At 45.6% G+C, this 22054-nt stretch overlaps 1 protein-coding gene across 2 annotated transcripts in view; it reads right to left on the bottom strand.

Annotated features, from left to right (window-relative positions):
• The window catches only part of CRTC3 (CREB regulated transcription coactivator 3), a 172948-nt gene that overhangs the window by 11558 nt on the left and 139336 nt on the right, over positions 1-22054 (bottom strand). For both annotated transcript variants that reach the window (XM_077263614.1, XM_077263613.1), the window contains 4 exons: positions 21628-21845; positions 20386-20687; positions 8934-9125; positions 741-821 (listed from right to left, as the gene is read on the bottom strand). In XM_077263614.1, the coding sequence (XP_077119729.1) occupies positions 741-821; positions 8934-9125; positions 20386-20687; positions 21628-21845 (793 nt within the window). The remainder of the gene's footprint in view (positions 1-740; positions 822-8933; positions 9126-20385; positions 20688-21627; positions 21846-22054) is intronic.

The following is a 22054-nucleotide window of genomic DNA, read 5'->3' as shown; positions in this document are numbered from 1 at the left end:
AGCTACCATCCATCGAAGGAATAGGCAATAATTTAAAGATTAGTGGGAATCCTATTGCCAAGACCCCCATCGACCTGCAAAATGGAGTACTTGTTTTCCCCCAGTGTGCACGCTTGACAGTTGTTTGATTTATTCTCTAAGGGACTGATAGAGCGCTGTATTCTGCTTATTCCAGTAACTCCTACAAGGGAAGTTATGAGGATCAGCACTAACTGGGATAAAAGTGCACAGGAATCACTGGGGGTGCCAGCGGCCAGACACCAAACGATCTAGGAGCCATCACCTTGGTTAGGGATAGGTGGTCAGTCACATCATTTCACTGGACAAGCCCTTTAAAGTTTGTCAGTAGTTTTGTTACAGATAACAGAATTTGCTCTTCAAAATCAAGACATATATTACTTCCACATACATAATGTTTAAAGCCATATTGAAAAAGGGGGCTGAACATTTTAGCAATGACTTGTATCAGGATGAGAGGGGTCTGAAGAGTCCCATCATAGCCTGTTCTACGTACACCATAACTATGCTTTCTGCCAGGTCTGATATGTATAATAGCCGGATGCCCAGATTATATGTTAGACCCTAGTAAGTTAAACATCAGCTGTCAATGCAGACAGTACGTACAATGCTACAACTCACCACACAAGCAGTGTTAGTACGAAAGGATAAACCGGGCCATAAATCAAGAAAGAGTTCTCAACAGACTTCACCAAAAGTAAATGTAGAGCAGTAAGACTGACCTGCTGCCATAGACATTTCCCCTGTCTCATGGGCTGCTGCTGATCAAAGAAAGGATCTGAAAAGAAACCGCTCAGGGTGCTCTGCAAAAGAAACCAGAGACACATAGAAGTATAAAGACAATGCAGTTAGTGGCAGTCGTCTTCTGCCGGAGGCAGACCGTTTTCGTAATTACACACGAGTAATAAAATAGGGATTTTTGTGTACTCACCGTAAAATCCTTTTCTCCGAGCCATTCATTGGGGGACACAGACCATGACCATGGGTGTATGCTGCTGCCACCAGGAGGCTGACACTAAGTATTACAAAGAAAGTTAGCTCCTCCCCTGCAGTATACACCCCTCTGCTGGCTCCCAGCTAACCAGTTCGGTGCAAAAGCAGTAGGAGATCAATAACAACATATAAGCGTATAGTATGTCACATTATATATGAGAGTATAACATATCAAATGATAAAAACAAATACAACTAATAATAGGGAGGGAGCTGTGTCCCCCAATGAATGGCTCGGAGAAAAGGATTTTACGGTGAGTACACAAAAATCCCTATTTCTCCTTCGCCTCATTGGGGGACACAGACCATGGGACGTCCCAAAGCAGTCCCTGGGTGGGGACAACATCAGATCAGGCCGTGTAACCGCTACTTACAAGTGCGCCAAGGCGGCCTGCAAAGTCCGCCTGCCCAGACTCACATCTGTGGAAGTGTGTGAATTATAGTGCTTCAAGAATGCATGCGGACTGGAAGAATTCGCAAGCTTGCGGTCGTGCTTGCCGACGCCTGGTGCCTAGAGCCCTGAGACAGGGAGATAGGCTGACATCTAGCACGGAAGGACTCCTGGATGGTGAAAAGAATCCACCAGGCTAACGTGGCCGATGAACACGGCTAAACCCTTCCTGTGACCGTCGGGAAGCCTACTTACCATCGAGAAGCCCAAGCAAAGTGTCCAACCTTCGGAAGGACGCCGTCCTCGATACGTACCCACTTGGAGCACTCACTTCTTCCAGATTATGGAGAACCCATTCCGTTGTGTGGACTGGAGCCGAAAGAGATGAGAGGACGATGCCCCTGCAACAGTGGGAATACAAAACCACCTTGGCAACGAGGGAAGGGGATGGCTTGAGGGCAACGATGCATTGATGGTAATAAGGAAAAAAGACTGAAAAGAACAGAGTGGCAAGCTCTGAAGACTCATCAGGATGACAAGAACGCAGAGAAAAAAGGGGAGTGACGTTCCCTGATAGTAAAGTCTTTCTGGATCGAAAAAGGAGTCTACTGTAAGATCCCCAGGACCATTAAGGTCCCCCAGATCTAACGGTACGCGGTAGGGAAGAACTACAGGTGAAGGCTCCCTGCGAGAAGGTCCATATTTCCAGTTTTGATGAAATAAGATGGAGAAATACTAGTACCGCAAGCGAGAAAACCTGACATGGTCAGTGCGGGTCTCCCGGGATCACTGGGGGCCTTTTCTGCTTCCAAAAAGATCTCAAGACGTAGTGGAAGAGGAGTTATGGAAATTGGTACCGTGGAAGAAACGGAGTATGCACTGCGATGGACTTGGATCTTGAAGCCAAACCTTGAACTGGAGTACATAGGCGTTCAGCTTGGACGCCATCCGACCTACATCTGGAGTACTCCAGTGAAGGCAGATGTGAAGGAAGACTTCCGAGTGAAGTTCCCACTCACATGAGGAGAAAACCCTGACGGCTGAATATGTCAGCCGCCCAGTGTTCTACTCCAGGGACATGTACTGTTGAGATCACCGAATGATAGATCTCGGCCCATCAGAGAGTGCGAGGTACCTCGGCCATGGCGCTTGACTGTGGGTACCTGCGAGATGATTGACGTATGGCACAGCCGTGGCATTATCCAAATTGAAGATGGATGGTTGACCCGCCTAAGGGCAGTGGACCTGCTGTAGGATTAGCCGTACTGTTCGGATCCCCAGATAAATGATCGGGAGAAGAAGACGGGCATTGGTATCCCTAAAAACCATTGGACCAGAAGAAGGCTCTGGATGAGGAAGGAGCTTAGAGACTACCTTTTGAAAGCCTGATTGACTTGCTGAAAACGAGCGGAGCAAAAGAAAACTACTTCCGTTTTCGTCTTATTGCTCAGAACCCTCCTAGCTAATTGAATGAACCGAGGGAATGAGTGATCAAGTGCACAAGCTCTGTGTTGAAGGGCCACGACCTTGACTCGAGAGAGAGAATTACCATCCTTCTTGTGCAGGATCATCGTCAAAGAGGATCTGCTGGGCTGGGAATGAGGAAAAAACTTGTCTAAGTTTAGCTGCTAGCCCAAGTGAGAGGGTATTGCAAGTGATATAGACAACTTAGCGTAGTCCTTGTAGAGCGGCTAGAAAGTCGACCGAGTAGGGCAGGACGACCATGTTTCTAGGGTGCAAGAAGCACATGACAACTGCTATGAGCGTTGCGACCACTGTGGTGCAGTAGCCAGGCTGAAGGGCGAGGTCGTGACTTGAAAATGCTGTTCGCGAATGGAAAGGAGAAGAGATAATTGTAGAGGGGAAAAAAGTAGGCAGGTGAGGGTAAGAAAACCGAATGTCGAAGGATGCCAGAAAACTCCACTTTTTTTTTTTTTTTTTGTTGTTGTTGTTGTTGTTGTTGTTGTTGTTGTTGAAGTAATGGCTGAGCGGAGGAACTGCATCTGAAAAAGGAGGGCCTTGTCAAAGGTTGTTAGAAGTTTGAGGTCCAGGAATGATCATACTTTTCATTTTCTCCTTCGTGAAACCAAGATCTCTTAGATCTAGACTGTCCAGGACAATGCTTCTACTGCTGGATGGGTCTGTAGAAAAAATACGATCCCTTGTTAGTCTCCCGCTCAGAAGATTTGATTTGAATTGAAGTAGATAAGGTCTCTGACCAGGAGACTATTGGTCAAGCAACATCATGTGGCGCTAAAGAAGGGTAGAGCGCTGAACCCGAAGCCACAAGACAGAACGAACCAGATTTGCTATCCGACCGTCTGTGGTTTTTTAATTGATGATACATCGGGCAGGGATACTGGTAGGTATACCACAAGAAATTGCACCCGGTTAGACTGCCAAGTGGCAGAATGCGGGGCTGCAACCAGCAGGCCTCTTGCCATCTTCGTGCAGAGTAGAAAATTAGGAACCTTCGATCCACCATTCTGTTAACAGGGACGTGGAGAGGAATCGTCCGCTTTCTTGCATCATTCCCTAAATTGATACAAAGGGGGGTGCTCGGACGCCAAAGATGTGTGCCTCTGTACATCCCCAGAGTTGAGGTCCCCGGGTGGACAGGGCAGGTTGTTTGGCATTAGGCCTGGATGCAGAAGAGGATACATGGAGGCAACACTGCATGTGTTCGTCTGTTGAAGATGTGGGGGGAATCGGTGCCCTTAAAAGGACCCGTCGCCCATAAAAATCAGACCAGGTATGGCAACCTACTTAGCGGCTTCTGTCCAGTGAATTGCTCGTCGATTTGTTGATGGTATAAATAGGAGAGTCCCTCCTTTTCTGAAGCTCTTGCAATCCAAGGCAATATGCGATCCATATTCAGCGTTGTTCTCAACAAATCATGGGGGAGAGATTAGGAAATGAAAAACTTCCGTTTTGCAGACGCCTGTACGTTTTTCTAGAACACTTGCGGCCCCTGCTAGCGGACGCTCCCATGTAGGAGAGGGACCATGTATCTCGGTCCTGCGAGCACTCCGAGCCACAGAGGGTTCACAGAGGGATTCAATCTCTTGGTCTGAGAAAACCATGGGTTGCGGTTAGGGGATGAGTGGCGAAGGCTCCAGAGCTCAGTTAGGGTGACCAGCTTCGGATTGATGATGTGCCCTTAAGACCAGTAAATACTGGTCATGCGCCTTTAAGACTAGGGAATACTGGTCGTGCGTCTTTAAGACCAGGGTATACTGGTCTTGTGCCTTTAGGAGGAGGGCATGCTGGTCATGTGCCTTTAAGAACCAGGACATACTTGTCATATGCTTTGAAGACCAGGGCATACTGGTTATGTGTCTTTAAGTCCAGGGCATATTGAACACGTGCCTTTAAGACCAGGGCATACTGGTCATGTGCCTTTAAGTCCAGGGCATATTGGTCACGTGCCTTTAAGACCAGGGCATACTGATCATGTTCCTTTAAGACCAGGGCATACTGGTCATGTGCCTTTAAAAACCAGGTCGTACTGGTCATGTGCCTTTAAGACCAGGGCATACTGGCCAAGTGTGTAAGACCAGGGCCTACTGGTCATGTGCCTTTAAGACCAGGGCATACTGGTCACGTGCCTTTAAGACCAGGACATACTGGTCATGTGCCTTTAAGACCAGGTAATACTGGACATGTGCCCTTAAGACCAAGAAGTACTGGTCATGCGTCTTTAAGACCAGGGAATACTGGTTACGTGTTGTTAAGACCAGGAATACTGGTCACGTGCCTTTAAGACCAGGAATACTGGTCATGCGCCTTTAAGACCAGGGCATACTGGCCATGTGCGTAAGACCAGGGTATGCTGGCCATGCGCCTTTAAGACCAGGGAAAACTGGTCACGTGCCTTTAAGACCAGACAATACTAGACATGCGCCTTTAAGACCAGACAATACTGGACATGCTCCTTTAAGACCAGACAATACTGGACATGCGCTCTTAAGAACAGACAATATTGGACCTGCGCCTTTACGACCAGCCAATACTGGACATGCGCCTTTAAGAACAGAGAATACTGGACATGCGCCTTTAAGAACAGACAATACGGGACATGCGACTTTAAGACCAGCCAAAACAGGACATGCGCCTTTAAGACCAGACAATACTGGACATGCTCCTTTAAGACCAGACAATACTGGACATGCGCCCTTAAGAACAGACAATATTGGACCTGCGCCTTTACGACCAGCCAATACTGGACATGCGCCTTTAAGAACAGAGAATACTGGACATGCGCCTTTAAGACCAGACAATACTGGACCTGCGCCTTTAAAACCAGATAATACTACATGTGCCTTTAAGAAGGGAGAATACTTGCGCGCTTAATGCCTTGATGTAGAGTGGTTGTGCCCCCTTAATGCTAAAAATCGTTGCCTCAGTGTGAGCCGGCCGGGTGGACCAAGATGGCCACTGTGAGCTGCAGAGTAGATAAAATCTCGCAGAGAGCAAGAAGCGCCAACTCGGGGGGCGGAGCGACGGACACGATGCTGAATAGGCCCAAGCCGGGGCCTAAATTTCTGTAGCAGGCGGGCGACACCAGCGGGGCGTTTCAGGAGACTTCCGGGATGCGGCCTACACATCGGCCGAAGCAAGGGGCTAAATCTTTGTAGCCGGCCAGAGCGTTACCTCAGAGAGGTGGGCCACAGGAAAGTGGCTAAGGCTGCCTGCGCCTTTATGGATATCCCTCTGAAGATGGATCCACTCACCATCGTTGCGCGTCCCGGCATGGAGCCGCCGCGGATGTGGGTTTCAGCGCTGTTCTGTGCAGCGTGGACGGTGTAGGGATAAACCTCAATCCATCATCCGTTTGTTAGGGAGGAGGAGAGGAACCGTCCGCCTCCTTGTACCATCCGCTCTTAATAGTGGTGGTGCAGTGGGGGCTGCTCGGACGCCACGTTGTAAAGTGCCTCTGAACAGCCGAGGGTAAAACCTGGTGGGCATGGCTGATGTCCGGCAATAGGCCTGGCTGCAGAAGAGGATACTGAAGGTGACACTCCAGTGCTCGTCTGATCAGGGAGGGGGGAGATCGGTGCCCTTGAAGGGGCCCGTCGCCCCTAGATTCAGCTCAGGCAGTGGCTTCCCACGTCGCAGGAGAGGATACGGAGAGGTAAAACTCCCGTGCTCGCCTGTTGTTGGTTCGGGGGAGATCCGAACATGAAAGAATCCGTCGCCCCCTTCGTCCGGTAAAAGGTAAAAGTAAAAAGATTCTTCGGGTCTGAATAGCAGACCAGTCCGTGTGCCTCCTACGGACACTAAGCAAGAACTGGTTAGCTGGGAGCCAGCAGGAGTGTGTATACTGCAGGGGAGGAGCTAACTTTCTTTGTAATACTTAGTGTCAGCCTCCTGGTGGCAGCAGCATACACCCATGGTCATGGTCTGTGTCCCCCAATGAGGCGAAGGAGAAAACTGTAATTATTACATAAAAAAGGAGCAGTCACCAGGATAAAAGATATTCTTGTTTATTTAGGTAACCTCTGCCTAGATTATATAATTGACTATACCCTGGTTAATTAATATAGGACTGGCCAAGTTATATTAGGGTGAAACATTGAGCGAGGACGCCCTTTTAGTAGTGATGAGCGAGTGTGCTCGTTACTCGAGTTTTCCGAGCATGCTCAGGTGTTCTCCGAGTATCTTGGGCATGCCCGGATATTATGTTTGTGTCCCTGCGGCGGCTAGACCGCATGAATACATGTGGGGATTCCCTAACAAACAGGCAACCCCCACATGTATTCTGGCTGTCTAGCAGCCGCAAATCATGCTGCTGTGGGGACACAAACAATCTACGAGCATGCCCAAAATACTCGGTGACCACTCGAGCGTGCTCGGAAAACTCGAGCACACGCGCTCATCACTACCTTTTAGGCTATAATTTAGGGTGCCAACATCCACTGCTAGGCAGGGCAGATAACGGGGAATTAATAGGGAAAAACAGGTCCCCCGAGACTCTGGGCCATTGGTGTGCCTTCTATCACTGTGGTTATTACCTATACTTGTATATGTGTGAATATTTAAACTTTAGTCTATTTAGTATTTGTCATTTACATTTTTGGGGACTTTTTAATGATTTTTTAATAAATACGTTTTTAAGGCTCTGATTTTATTAGGCAATGTGATTATCTATTGTGAATCACTGATGTGAGCAGCAGGAACAAAAAGGGAGCAAAAACGCTCAAGTTTTGACCTGATAAGACTTATTTAAATAGATTTTCTTCCAGAGAGTACAGTAGTTCTGTGTCTAAGGCCTCTTTCGCACTTCCGTTTTTTACAATCAGCCACAATCCGTCAAAATGTTGAAAAGACGGATCCTGTGCTGATTGTAAAAATCGCAAGACCGCTACGTCATCGGGTCATTTTCCTATGCATCACTGGGAATGCGAGCATTGGGAAGGCTGCGGGGGACGCCGGAAGGTGAGAATATCACGATTTTTTAAATTATTTTTTACATTATATCTTTTTACTATTGTTGCTGCCTATGAGAGAGAGCGAGAGGGAAATTCCCTGACGGGAAATTCTTCCGCGCATGCTCAGTTTGAAAAGATGGCATCTGTCGCTGGATTCCTGCTTTTCACAATCAGCGACAGATCCTGTGCCCATAGGCTTCCATTATAGCCAACGACGGGCAGCGCAGGATCCGTCGCTGAGCGATTTTCTGACATACACAAAAAACGTTCCTATGCGTTGTCTCCGCCCGACGGACAGCAATTTTACGACGGATCCAGCGCACGATGGATGAAACGTGTGGCCATCTGTCACAATCCGTCGCTAATACAAGTCTATGAGAAAAAAACGGACCATTTGCTGCATCCGTTTTTTCACATAAAGACGCATTGTGACGGAAAAAGAAAGACGGAAGTGTGAAAGACGCTTAAGGGACAGACAGACTGACTCAGATTTACTAATTACTTGTTATAATTCGGCTATGTATAACTTTCGAATGTCCTTCCTACCTGTACAACCTCTTGTAATTTTACTATAAGAATTTGACCCCAACATAATAGAGGCAGTTCTGTCCTATCAATGATTGTAGCTACAATAAACTTTCCTTAATCGATAGAGTTATGATTTCATCCTTGGGAGACTAAGAAGTTATTCCGTCTCATCTACTCCAACAGCGGTCTTAGAATACATATACCTACGCTCTGCAAATAACGCCCCTTTTTAGTGAGATTATTAGACGGACCCATTAAATGTAGCCCCCTGCGTACTGCGGAAAGATAGCTTCTGTGTCCTTTCATCATGTCAATATGTCCCGTCGGGCCTTTAACTTGAACACTTAGGCTCTGTTGACACGTTGCGTTTTTGCTGCTTTTTTATGCAAATTAAAAGCTGCTTTTTACAGTATGGGCAAAAACTATGAAATTATTCTGGAAGAGCCGCTCAGAGTCTGCGGAGTGTTGTATCCTTCCCATACTACACAGGTAAGATGGACTCAGATCAGTGCAGACACCTATTAAAAGGAAAAGAAGACACAAATACTGTCAGCACCCTACAACCATACTCACATTAGCCAAATTTAGGTCCAAAGGAGGGCAGGGGACAGGAGAGGGAGGCTGAAAGCTCGGAGACTCTGTAGATTCGGGCAGATGGTGCGGTGTGTGCTGAAGGGGGTTATGGGATGGGTCTTGGTATAAAGGATAAGGTGGAGGAGGTTCTAGTGGAGGAAGAGAAAGCGGGCTTCTGTCCATAGCTATACCCTGGAAAAATAAAAACGGTAAAATGCAGTGTAAAATAGGGCAGCCAATATGATAAAAAGTATTCACAACTACATGTCACACACATTCTAGAGCAATGGCAAGGGAGCGCTTCTTGATTGTGGACACAACAGTCAGGCTAGCCTTTTCCTTTCTGCTTTCGTTACATGGTAATAGGAAGGATGGATCTGGAACAATGCCGTGAGCCGTCTCACATGGACAGGAGTTGGCATATTTAGACCTATAACCACATAAGGCCACTTTCAAGACACTGAGTAACCATAAAATATAAGCAAGATAATATAAATATACGCACACTTGATTCCTTTTTTTTTAATCTTATTGTTTACTCGGAGCCGTTCTGTTATATGTACAGATATACACACACACAGTTAATTCCAGAATTACTGGGACTGTGACACACGTTTTGGCATTTTAGCCGTTTACCAAAACATATTCAAGATAGAGTAATATAATCAATATGGGCTTAAAATGGAGACTCTCAGCTGTAATTTGAGGGTATCCACATCCAAATTGGAGCAAGGGTTCAGGAATTACAGCTCTTTAACATGTAGCTGCCTCTTTTTAAAGGGACCAAAAGTAATTGGACAACTATCTCAAAAGCTCTTTAAACTCTTCACCCCGGGCTATTTTCCACTTTTGTTTTTTCCTCCCCTTCTTGCAAGAGTTACAACATTAATATTTTTCCATCAATATGGCCATGTGAGGGCTTGTTTTTTGCTTGACGAGTTGCACTATTGAATGACACCACTGGTTTTACCATATAGAGTACTGGGAAATAAAAAAAAAAAAAGATACGGTGAATTTGCAAAAAAAAAAAAAAAAAGTGCAATTCAACAACTTTTTATTTACCATATTCACTATATGGTAAAACAAACCTGATTCCTCAGTTCAGTAAGAGTACACAGGTGCCAAATATGTATAGTTTATTTTTTATTTACGGTAAGTGGTGAAAAAAAAAAAACCTCCCAAGTTTGTATGAAAAAAGTTTTTTTTGCATTCGTCACCATTTTACTAATTGCTGTATTTCTCAGCTTTGGGGCCATCAGTTCATAAGTGGCAATAATACAGCTACACCCACCCATCTAATGTTCAATGGAGTTTAGCCAAAAGTGAAATTGCGTCCAAAAAAGCCATACCTTCAGCAAGGAAGCAAGGTCAAGAGACCTATCTATGCACAAAAACACAGGAACTGGGGTCCAGAAAATTGGCAGCAGGTGCTCTGGACTAAGGGGTCCAAATATGAAACCTCTGCCTGTAACAGACGGCAGATTGTTCGCCAAAGGGCTGGAGAGCAACAGAAGCATGGTGGGACCGTATTTCAGCAAATGTGGTAGGGAATCTGGTCAGGATTAACTATACATTTGGTATATGCGTGATCACTCTGACCTGTAGAATCAGACTACCACGTCAGTTTTATCGTATAGTGAACATGGTAAATAAAAACCCGCAAAAACAAATGTGGAATTGCACTTTTTTGCAATGTCAACGCATCTGGATTTTTTCCTGCTTTCCAGTGCATCACATGAAAAATTGGTGTCATTCAAAAATACAACTCGCCCCGCAAAAAAAAGCCCTCATATATGGCTATGTGGATGGAATAATAAAAAAAAAAAAAAAAAAGTATTGCTCTTGGAAGAAGGAGAAGAAAAAACAGCGTAAAATAGCCTGGTCATGAAAGGTTTAATGGTGTCCTGAATGCTAAGAATTACAGACAGACCTTTATCCACCACACAATATCAGAGCGGCGCCTGACTCCAAATTTGTTCTGCAGCAGGACAATCACTTCAAATATACAGCCTGTATCCCTGCCGAGTTCATTCAAAAACACTTGTATAAGGCTATGTGCAAACGTAGGAAGGGTCCTCCCGCAGCGAATTTGATAAATCTGCAGGGCAAAACCGCTGCGGTTATCCCTGCAGATTTATCGCGGTTTGTCTTGCGGTTTCCGCTGTGGGTTTACTCCTGCACTTGTTTTACTATTGATGCTGCATATGCAGCATCCATAGTAATGTTAAAAAAATAAATAAAATGGTTATACTCACCCTCTGACGTCCCGATCTCCTAGGCGCTGCACGCGGCGGTCCGGTTCCAAAGACACTATGTGAGAAGGACCTTCGTGACGTCACGGTCATGTGACCGCGACGTGATCGCAGGTCCTGCTCGCACAGCAACCCTGCGAGCAGACGGCCGCGTGCAGCGCTGAGAGGCGGAAGAACTTCAGGGGCCATCAGAAGGTGAGTATATCATTATTTTTTATTTTAATTCTTTTTTTTTTTACACAAATATGGTTCCCAAGGCCTGGAGGAGAGTCTCCTCTCCTTCACCCCGGGTACCATCCGCACATAGCCCCATGCGGGAAGTAAGCGGATCAATGCATTCCTATGTGTGCAGAATCGCTGCGATTCCGCACAAAGAAATGACATGCTGTGGATTGTAAACCGCTGCGTTCCCGCTCGTTTTTTTTCTGCAGCATGTGCACAGCGTTTTCGGTTTCCCTTAGGTTTATATTGAACTGTAAACTCATGGGAAACTGCTGCAGACCTGCAGCTGCAGAAACGCTGCAGATCCGCAGCAAAATCCGCAACGTGTGCACATATCCTAAGGCCATGTGCACACGTTGCGGTTTTAGACGCTGCGGATCCGCAGCAGTTTTCCATGCGGTGTACAGTACAATGTAAACCTATGGAAAACAAAAACCGCTGTGCACATGCTGCGGAAAAAACAGTGCGGAAACGCTGCGGTTTTTTTTCCGCAGCATGTCAATTCTTTGTGCGGAATCCACAGCGGTTTGACACCTGCTCCATATTTAAAAAGACGCAGGCGTAAAACCGCAGTAGAATCCGCACAAAAACCGCGGTAAATCCGTGATAAAACCGCGATAAATCCGCAGGAAAAATGCAGTGTTTTTGCCCTGCAGATTTATCAAAATCAGTGCGGAAAAATCCGCAGACCAGTCCGCAGCATGTGCACATAGCCCTAGTGTACTTCGACGACTTGATGCTGTGATGCCATCTTAAAGGCAAAGGGTGGCGACACAAAATACTGATTTGTTACATTTTTACTTTGTTAATTTGCTTAGCATTTTGTTAATGGATAAAAATAAACTATTAAGACATCTAGTGTTTTTAAAGCATCCTTACTGTGCAATATTATTTCTACACCTGCCTAAAACATTAGCATAGTAGTGAATATGTATTTTTTATTGCTCATGGATGATGTACATTACGTAACTCATGTAAGAAGGTGAAATTCAGCAATAAACTGCAAACGTAAAAGTTTGGAGAAATAAAATTGTCATAGTAAAGCTATCATTACAAGGATGCTGGATTTTACACTTACTGCCAAGTATCAGATATTGAGAAGGTGAGAGACTGACTAAGGTTCCACCCAACACTATAGAAGGATCAGTGGCGTAACTACAAAGTTATGGGCCCCGGTGCGAACTTGGTGTTGGGTGCCAGCACAGCCCGCACAGGGATATATACAGCACAGCCCGCACAGGGATATATACAGCACAGCCCGCACAGGGGTATATACAGCACAGCCCGCACAGGGATATATACAGCACAGCCCGCACAGGGATATATACAGCACAGCCCGCACAGTGGTATATCCAGCACAGCCCGCACAGTGGTATATCCAGCACAGCCCGCACAGTGGTATATCCAGCACAGCCCGCACAGGGGTATATCCAGCACAGCCCGCACAGGGGTATATCCAGCACAGCCCGCACAGGGGTATATCCAGCACAGCCCGCACAGGGGTATATCCAGCACAGCCCGCACAGGGATATATAGAGCACAGCCCGCACAGGGGTATATAGAGCACAGCCCGCACAGGGGTATATAGAGCACAGCCCGCACAGGGATATATACAGCACAGCCCACATCTCATTTCCCCCCCCCCCCCCCCCCCCGATAATGGCCCCACAGTCCAGTTAAAAAGAAAAAAAGAAAAAAAAACTCTCCTCACCTTTCCTTTTGCCCGCGCTGCTCCCGGCGGCTGCAGTCTGCCCAGGACACAGCAGGTGCGCGATGATATGACGTCATCGCGCACCCGCAGTGTACTGTCAGAGGCAGAGCGGGGAATGATGGAGAGGGAGCGTCAGGTGACGCTCTCTCCTCCATCATTGCATTGAACTGTACCGGTGTCATAGACGCCGGTATAGTTAAATGCGGCGGCGGCACTGGCGGGGGGAACAGTGCAGCGGGCGGCCCACTACTGGCACCGGCTCTTCTGGCATTTGCCAGAAGTGCCCGATGGCCAGTCCGGCCCCGCAGGCCCTGGGCCCCTGACCTGCGGGGCCCGGTTGCAATGGCAACCGCTGCGACCGCGGTAGTTACGCCCCTGAGAAGGATTCAGCTATAAAAGCATTTTTTACTAAATTTCCCTTACTGTGATCAGACCCAGTGCACCAGCAATGTAGATTTAGGGTGAAATCAGGCGGTTCTGAAAATTTGCCATAGTCATCAACATAAACAGAAACAAACACTTGAAATAGATCACTCTGTTTGCAATGACTATCTTAACTCCTTCCCGCCGTGGCCCTTTTTCGTTTTTGTGTTTTCGTTTTTCGCTCCCCTCCTTCCCAGAGCCATAACCTTTTTATTTCTCCATCCAGATGGCCATGTGAGGGCTTATTTTTTGCAGGACGAGTTGTACTTTTGAACAACACCATTGGTTTTACCATGTTTTGTACTAGAAAACGGGAAAAAAATTCCAAGTGCGGTGAAATTGCAAAAAAAAGTGTAATCCCACACTTGTTTTTTGATTGGCTTTTTTGCTAGCTTCACTAAATGCTAACTCTCACCTCCTGCCATTATGATTCTCCAGCTCATTACGAGTTCATAGACACCTAACATGTCTAGATTATTTTTTTTATCTAAGTGGTGAAAAAAAATTCCAAACTTTGCTTAAAAAAAAAAAAAAAAAAAAAGCGCCGTTTTTCGATACCCGTAGCGTCTCCATTTTTCGTGATCTGGGGTCGGGTGATTTTTTGCGTGCCGAGCTGACGTTTTTAATGATACCATTTTGGTGCAGGTACGTTCTTTTGATCGCCCATTATTGCATTTTAATGCAATGTCGCGGCGACCCAAAAAACGTAATTTTGGCGTTTTTTCCTCGCTACGCCGTTTAGCGACCAGGTTAACCCCTTCACCCCCGGAGCTTTTTCCGTTTTCGTTTTCGCTCCCCTCTTTCCCAGAGCCATAACTTTTTTATTTTTCCGTCAATTTGGCCATGTGAGGGCTTATTTTTTGCGGGACGAGTTGTACTTTTGAACGACATCATTGGTTTTACCATGTCGTGTACTAGAAAATGGGAAAAAAATTCCAAGTGCAGTGAAATTGCAAAAAAAGTGCAATCCTTGTTTTTTGCTTGCCTATTTTGCTAGGTTCACTAAATGCTAAAACTGACCTGCCATTATGATTCTCCAGGTCAGTACGAGTTCATAGACACCTAACATGACTAGGTTATTTTTCACCTAAGGCTGGAGTCACACATGGCGTAAGACAATACGCCACGTATTATACGTCCGTACTACGGCCGTAATACGGAGAAATGTTCCCAAAATATTGATCCGTAGTCAGGGTGTGTCAGCGTATTTTGCGCATGGCATCCTCCGTATGTAATCCATATGGCATCCGTACTGCGAGATTTTCGCGCAGGCTTGCAAAACCGACATCTAATGGATTTATGTGCTCAAATGTTCGGGAAAACATATATACAGTATATATATATATATATATGTCATTGAGACACATATATATATATTCTGTATTTAGATTTCATTCAGCGCGATATCTGTGAACAGCCGGTAATTCAATTGCCGGCTTTTCATTTCTCCTGCACAAACCCGACAGGATATGAGACATGGTTTACATACAGTAAACCATCTCATATCCCTTTTTTTTGCATATTCCACACTACTAATGTTAGTAGTGTGTATGTGCAAAATTTCAGCGCTGTAGCTGCTGAAATAAAGGGTTAAATGGCGGAAAAAATTGGCGTGGGCTCCCGCGCAATTTTCTCCGCCAGAATGGTAAAGCCAGTGACTGAGGGCAGATATTAATAGCCAGGAGAGGGTCCATGGTTATTGTCCCCCCCGTGGCTAAAAACATCTGCCCCCAGCCACCCCAGAAAAGGCACATCTGGAAGATGCGCCTATTCTGGCACTTAGCCACTCTCTTCCCACTCCCTGTAGCGGTGGGATATGGGGTAATGAAGGGTTAATGCCACCTTGCTATTGTAAGGTGACATTAAGCCAGATTAATAATGGAAAGGCGTCAATTATGACACCTATCCATTATTAATCCAATTGTTGGAAAGGGTTAAAAAAAACACACACACACATGATTAAAAAGTAGTTTAATGAAATAAACACAGCGGTTGTTGTAATAATTTATTGTTCTCTCAATCCATCAGGAACACCCTCGCTTGGAAAAATAATAAACGCACAAGATACATACCTTCTGGTGAACCGTCTCGTCCCACAAGGTAATCCATCTGAAGGGGTTAACTAATATTACAGGCACGAGGCCTGCTAAATGCAGCTGTGCTCGTGCTTGTAATTCCCCGGCGAATGAATGAAATGTAGGTCATTGACCTACATTTCCTTCAGTCGCGGTGATGCGCCCCCTGGTGGATGTCCTCATATGACCTGGAGCGTGGGAAAAAGTTCCCAGGCTGCAGTTCATGAGAACATCCACCAGAGGGCGCCTCACCGCGACTGAAGGAAATGTAGGTCAATGACCTACATTTCATTCATTCGCTGGGGAATTACAAGCACGGAGCACAGCTGCATTTAGCAGGGCTCCTGCCTGTAATATTAGTTAACCCCTTCAGATGGATTACTTCGTGGGACGAGACGGTTCACCAGAAGGTATGTATCTTGTGCGTTTATTATTTTTCCAAGCGAGGGTGTTCCTGATGGATTGAGAGAACAATAAATTATTACAACAACCGCTGTGTTTATTTCATTAAACTACTTTTTAATCATGTGTGTGTGTGTTTTTTTTAACCCTTTCCAACAATTGGATTAATAATGGATAGGTGACATAATTGACGCCTCTCCATTATTAATCTGGCTTAATGTCACCTTCCAATAGCAAGGTGGCATTAACCCTTCATTACCCCATATCCCACCGCTACACGGGAGTGGGAAGAGAGTGGCCAAGTGCCAGAATAGGCGCTGGGGGCAGATGTTTTTAGCCACGGGGGGGGGCCAATAACCATGGACCCTCTCCTGGCTATTAATATCTGCCCTCAGTCACTGGCTTTACCATTCTGGCGGAGAAAATTGTGCGGGAGCCCACGCCAATTTTTTCCGCCATTTAACCCTTTATTCCAGCAGCTACAGCGCTGAAATTTTGCACATACACACTACTAACATTAGTAGTGTGGAATATGCAAAAAAAAAATGGGGATATGAGATGGTTTACTGTATGTAAACCATGTCTCATATCCTGTCGGGTTTGTGAAGGAGAAGGAAAAAGCCGGCAATTGAATTACCGACTTTTCACTAACACCGCTGCGTATTTCTCGCAAGTCACACTGCTGGTCCGTGTGGAATCCGTATTTTTCTCGCCCCCATAGACTTTCATTGGCGATTTTTTTTGCGCAATACGCTGACAAACGCAGCATGCTGCGATTTTGTACGGCCGTAGAAAGCCGTATAATACTGAACCGTAATATACGGCTAATAGGAGCAGCCCCATTGAGAAGCATTGTGCCGTATGTTATGCGAGTTTTACGTACGTAGTTTTTGCGCTCTTACGTACGTAAAACACGCATGTGTGACCCCGGCCTAAGTGGTGAAAAAAAATTCCAAACTTTGCAAAAAACAAAACAAAACAAAATTGCGCCATTTTCCGATACTCGTAGCGTCTCCATTTTTCGTGATCTGGGGTCAGGTGAGGGCTTATTTTTTGCGTGCCGAGCTGGCATTTTTAATGATAGCATTTTGGTGCAGATACGTTCTTTTGATCGCCCGTTACTGCATTTTAATGCAATGTCATGGCGACCAAAAAAACGTAAATCTGGCGTTTCGATTTTTTTTCTCATTACGCCGTTTAGCGATCAGGTTATGCTTTTTTTTTATTGATAGACCGGGCGATTCTGAACGCGGCGATACCAATTATGTGTAGGTTGGGTTTTTTTTTTATTGATTTATTTTGATTGGGGCGAAAGGGGGGTGATTTAAACTTTTATATATATATTTTTATTTTTTTTTCACATTTTTTTTAACTTTTTTTTTTTTTACTTTTGCCATGCTTCTATAGCCTCCATGGGAGGCTAGAAGCAGGCACAACGCGATCGGCTCTGCTATGCAGCAGCGATCATAAGATCGCTGCTACACAGCAGAAATGCCGGTGTGCTGTGAGCGCCGACCACAGGGTGGCGCTCACAGCCACCGGCGATCAGTAACCATAGAGGTCTCCAGGACCTCTATGGTTACAATGTACAAGCATCGCCGACCCCCGATCATGTGACGGGGGTCGGCGATGCGCTCATATCCGGCCGCACGGCCGGATGCGGTAGTTAAATGCCGCTGTCTGCGTTTGACAGCGGCATTTAACTAGTTAATAGCGGCGGGTGATCGCGATTTCACCCGCCGCTATTGCGCGCACATGTCAGCTGTAAAAAACAGCTGACATGTCGCGACTTTGATGTGCGCTCACCGCCGGAGCGCACATCAAAAAAGGGGACCCGACATCTGACGTACTATAACGTCAGATGTCAGGAAGGGGTTAATGCCTTTTTTTATTGATATTTTTTTTTATTGATAGATCGGGCGATTCTGAATGCGGCGATACCAAATATGTGTAGGTTTGATTTTTTTTATTGTTTTATTTCGGATGGGGCGAAAGGGGGATGATTTAAACTTTTATATTTTTTTTTCATATTTTTAAAAACATTTTTTTTTTTTTACTTTTGCCATGCTTCAATAGCCTCTCCATGGGAGGCTAGAAGCAGGCACAACGCGATCGGCTCTGCTACATAGCAGCGATCATCAGATCGCTGCTATGTAGCTTAATAACAGGCTTGCTATGAGCGCTGACCACAGGGGGGCGCTCACAGCAGGCCAGCATCAGCAACCATAGAGGTCTCAAGGACCTCTATGGTTACTATCCTGATGCATCGCCGACCCCCGATCATGGGACTGGGGTCGGCAATGCGCGCATTTCCGGCCGCAAGCGGTAGTTAAATGCCACTGTCAGCGTTTGACAGCGGCATTTAACAGGTTAATAGCGGTGGGTGAATTGCGATTTCACCCGCCGCTATTGCGCGCACATGTCAGCTGTACAAAACAGCTGACATGTCACGACTTTGATGTGGGCTCACCGCCGGAGCCCTGCATCAAAGCAGGGGACCCGAAATGCGCCGTACTAGTACGGCGCATGTCGGGAAGGGGTTAATATATACTTACCCTGTAATGTCTTCACATCCTGTTCCGTCCAGATCCCAGAATTCCAAGCAGCGGAAGTTCACCGACTGCCATATTGGGACACCCAAGTGATGGGAGTCTCAATATGGTAACTGCTGGTGGTACCAGCCTCTTGTGCGCTATCACCAGCGGAACACCATCGCACCATACACACACACTGTATACACCATACACACCACACACTGTATACGCCGTACGCACCACAAACACACTGTATATGCCATACACACCACACACACACACTGTATATAGAATACACACCATACACACACACTGTATACGCCGTACGCAGCTTCTTGCACGGTACCACTAGCGGAACACCGTCGCGAACACGTCGCCGCCGGGATCAGCCGAATGATTCACTGACCGTCGCCATCTTTGTACAGGAGGAGTGCATACGCAGTTTTAATGTGACCGACGCTATCTGTCTGCACAAAGATAGCGGCGGTATGATTTACTGCACCTGCGTGAATTCTGCACAGGCGCAGTGAATTATTTGGCTGATCCTGGCGGCAGATGCGTGACGTGTCTACAGGCAGAGGAAGCCGATCACATTAAAGGGGTTTTTCCACAAAAGAAGTTCCTTTTAAAAGTTGTCTGTGTCTGACTGTGTACGGAGCACACCACATCTCCTGAGCAGGGGAGGAAGCAAAAGACAATACTGACATTACAGCAGGGGATCACAGAGGATTCATTTTGTCAGGTAAAATGTTTCACTAACTGTTTATAAACAATATTTTACCTCACAAAATGTATCCTCTGCGATCTCCTGCTGTAATGTCAGTATGGTCTTTTGCTTCCTCCTCTGCCCAGGAGCTGTGGTATGTTCTGTGCACGGTCAGACACAGACAATTTTTAAAATGAACTTCTTTTGTGGAAAAACCCCTTTAATGTGATCGGCTTCCTCTGCCTGTAGACACGTCACGCATCTGCTGCCAGGATCAGCCAAATAATTCACTGCGCCTGTGCAGAATTCACGCAGGTGCAGTAAATCATACCGCCGCTATCTTTCTATTGTTCGTGGGAAAACCCCTTTAAGGATAAGTTCACACAGGGCGTTTTTGCTGCATTTTTTATGCTAATTTTCAGCTGCTTTTTACAATACCAGCAAAGCATATGAGATTTCAGAAATCTCATGCACACACATTGTTTTTTTGTGTGATCAGTATTTTGTGCTTTGCTGCATTTTTTAGACAAAGAGCAGGTCACTTCTTTCAGCGTTTTTGCTGCGTTTTTTAACCCATTGCTGCATTTTTGCTGCTGAAAATCCAAGGACATTAGCATAGACAAAGAGGAAAAAAAAAAAAAATGCACCTAAACATGCGTTTTGACGCAGCTTCTTTCCTGCCAAGAAGATGAGGTTTTTCTGCAGAAAAAAAAAGCAAAAACGCCCTGTGTGAACTTACCCTAAAGAGCAAATATTAACGCCAACATGGCTCCTCCTAAGAAGTACGACAATGAAAGGAAAACAGCAAAGGCACAACGTCAAAGACAACAAAGGGCAAATGAGACTCTTGAAGAGCAACAGGATCGCTGGGACAAAAACAATGCTTATAAGCCCCATAATGACATTGCCGCCCTGCCAAAGCGACAGCATCGGGCCTCAATCTAGTATAATATAGGAGTTTCACTTTTTGTATTGAAGAACTGAAATAAATTAACTTTTTGATGATATTCTAATTTTGTGAAAAGCACCGGTATCTTTGTTATAGGAAATATTTGTGTAACACAAGGTTTTCATGGCCAAATAGTTTTACTGGTTGTCCCCACGTAGCCGGATATCAGAAATTTTACCTGTGAATTAGTTGGTATATTCAGTGGGCTGGTGGGTGAAAACTGCCCACTAATGCACCGATTTGACTCGTTGCCTGGAGTCAATGTCAATGGACTAACAGGAGTTTGCCTTCGCCTTGGGGAACTGCCAAGATTGGCTGTTGAAAGAGAAGGATTGCTGAGGGATGCCAGGCGAAGAGATGGGTGAAGCGATGGGTTTGAGCGACCAGTTGGAGGTCCGTGGTTGTTTACAGGAGAAGCCATTGAGCAATTATTGTTCAGCGTTGCTTGTAAGGATGGATTGCTGCGTGTGTTCTGCAAACCTGTTTTAAAAAAATAAGAATAAAGAAAGAAATATTCAATAAAAAAAAGTAGCAAAATGTAATATTACAGATCTTGCACAAAGCTATGCTGGCATCCAGGAAATGCATCAGGGCTAAACATCTGGAAGCTGTGGGCTCAATGCCAGGCTTGTGAGAGAAAGCACATTATAACAAGAGCAGTGATCAGAGCTGCACAGTAGAGGGAAGTCTTCCTCATCTGCGTGCCTTCACATATAGCTAGTGCTATTGGCACATGTCAAATCAGCTATATTATCTACGCACCTGCTACAGGCTTCAAACTATTACCATAAGGTGATCAATTTACAGATTTTTTGAGACATAGGACTTGGGTAAGAGACTGAAAAGTAAGCAGCTTTTAAGAAGATAGGAATTAGAAAGATCTGACTTTGCCTTACACAAGTCCCTATTCACTGGCATATAATGGCAGTATTATCAAGGACTACTTTGTGGAACTTGAACACTTGCATATTGAAGTAGCAGAGTGGGCTGTGTGGCACAAAGACCCTATTGAAAAGGCCAAAGCTTTCCACCAGGCTTTTTTTTTTTCCTAATTATTATTATTTCTGGCTCGCCCTCTCATGCTGCTATAGCTCAATCCCGGCTAATCGGTCTCCAATTATCTTCCATATGCACCACCATAGATTTCACGGTGCAATAACAGTGACCATAGTAATACTTTCCAAAGTCTAAGTGTTACACATCCTACTTTTGGTTTTAAAAGGTTAAATGACTACTCCATATTTATCACCCCACTTTACTTGGCTTCTCATAAAATGCAGCATGAAATATTTAGGCCATGTCTCTACCAGTTTCCACCTTACTAGAGAGGTCATTTTGTCACAATCTTGAGACTAATGATGTATAATACATGTACATAACGTGGGTAGAGGATGAAGAGTGGCACATTGTGGACACGGACCTGGAGAGCCGCTGATGCCCAGGTGAGTCATGGCAGCGGGAAGCCCTCCTGTGCTATTCTCTGCGCCCATACTGCCGTACGTGGTCTCATCTGGGTCCAGCGGTGTCGGCAGGGGAGAGGGAAAATGCAGATTTGTCAGGTCTGGCAGAGATCCACCTGTGTTGAGGTTCCCCTGGAAATGTGAAAGGCCAGCGTTGGGATCTGAAGACGGAAAAACTCTGCAAAGGGAAATTAATAAAATGTCAATGTTCTCTTGAAACATAAATTAATGTAGAAAGTTTGACAATCGAGAGCAAAGGAGGAAAGCACTGAAGGAGGTTTAGGATATTCGGCAAAAAAGGGGGTCTTTTTTCTGCAAAGACACTTCTCTGGCTAAAGTGCATGTATGGAAAAGAGCCTTGTTATGGAAAGCATCTTATGCAAAAAT

The sequence above is a fragment of the Ranitomeya variabilis genome, chromosome 5, assembly GCF_051348905.1.
Source record: "Ranitomeya variabilis isolate aRanVar5 chromosome 5, aRanVar5.hap1, whole genome shotgun sequence".
NCBI classification, from domain to species: domain Eukaryota; kingdom Metazoa; phylum Chordata; class Amphibia; order Anura; family Dendrobatidae; genus Ranitomeya; species Ranitomeya variabilis.
Note: the sequence above shows the minus strand (reverse complement) of the source record. Positions and strands in the feature narration are given on the sequence as shown.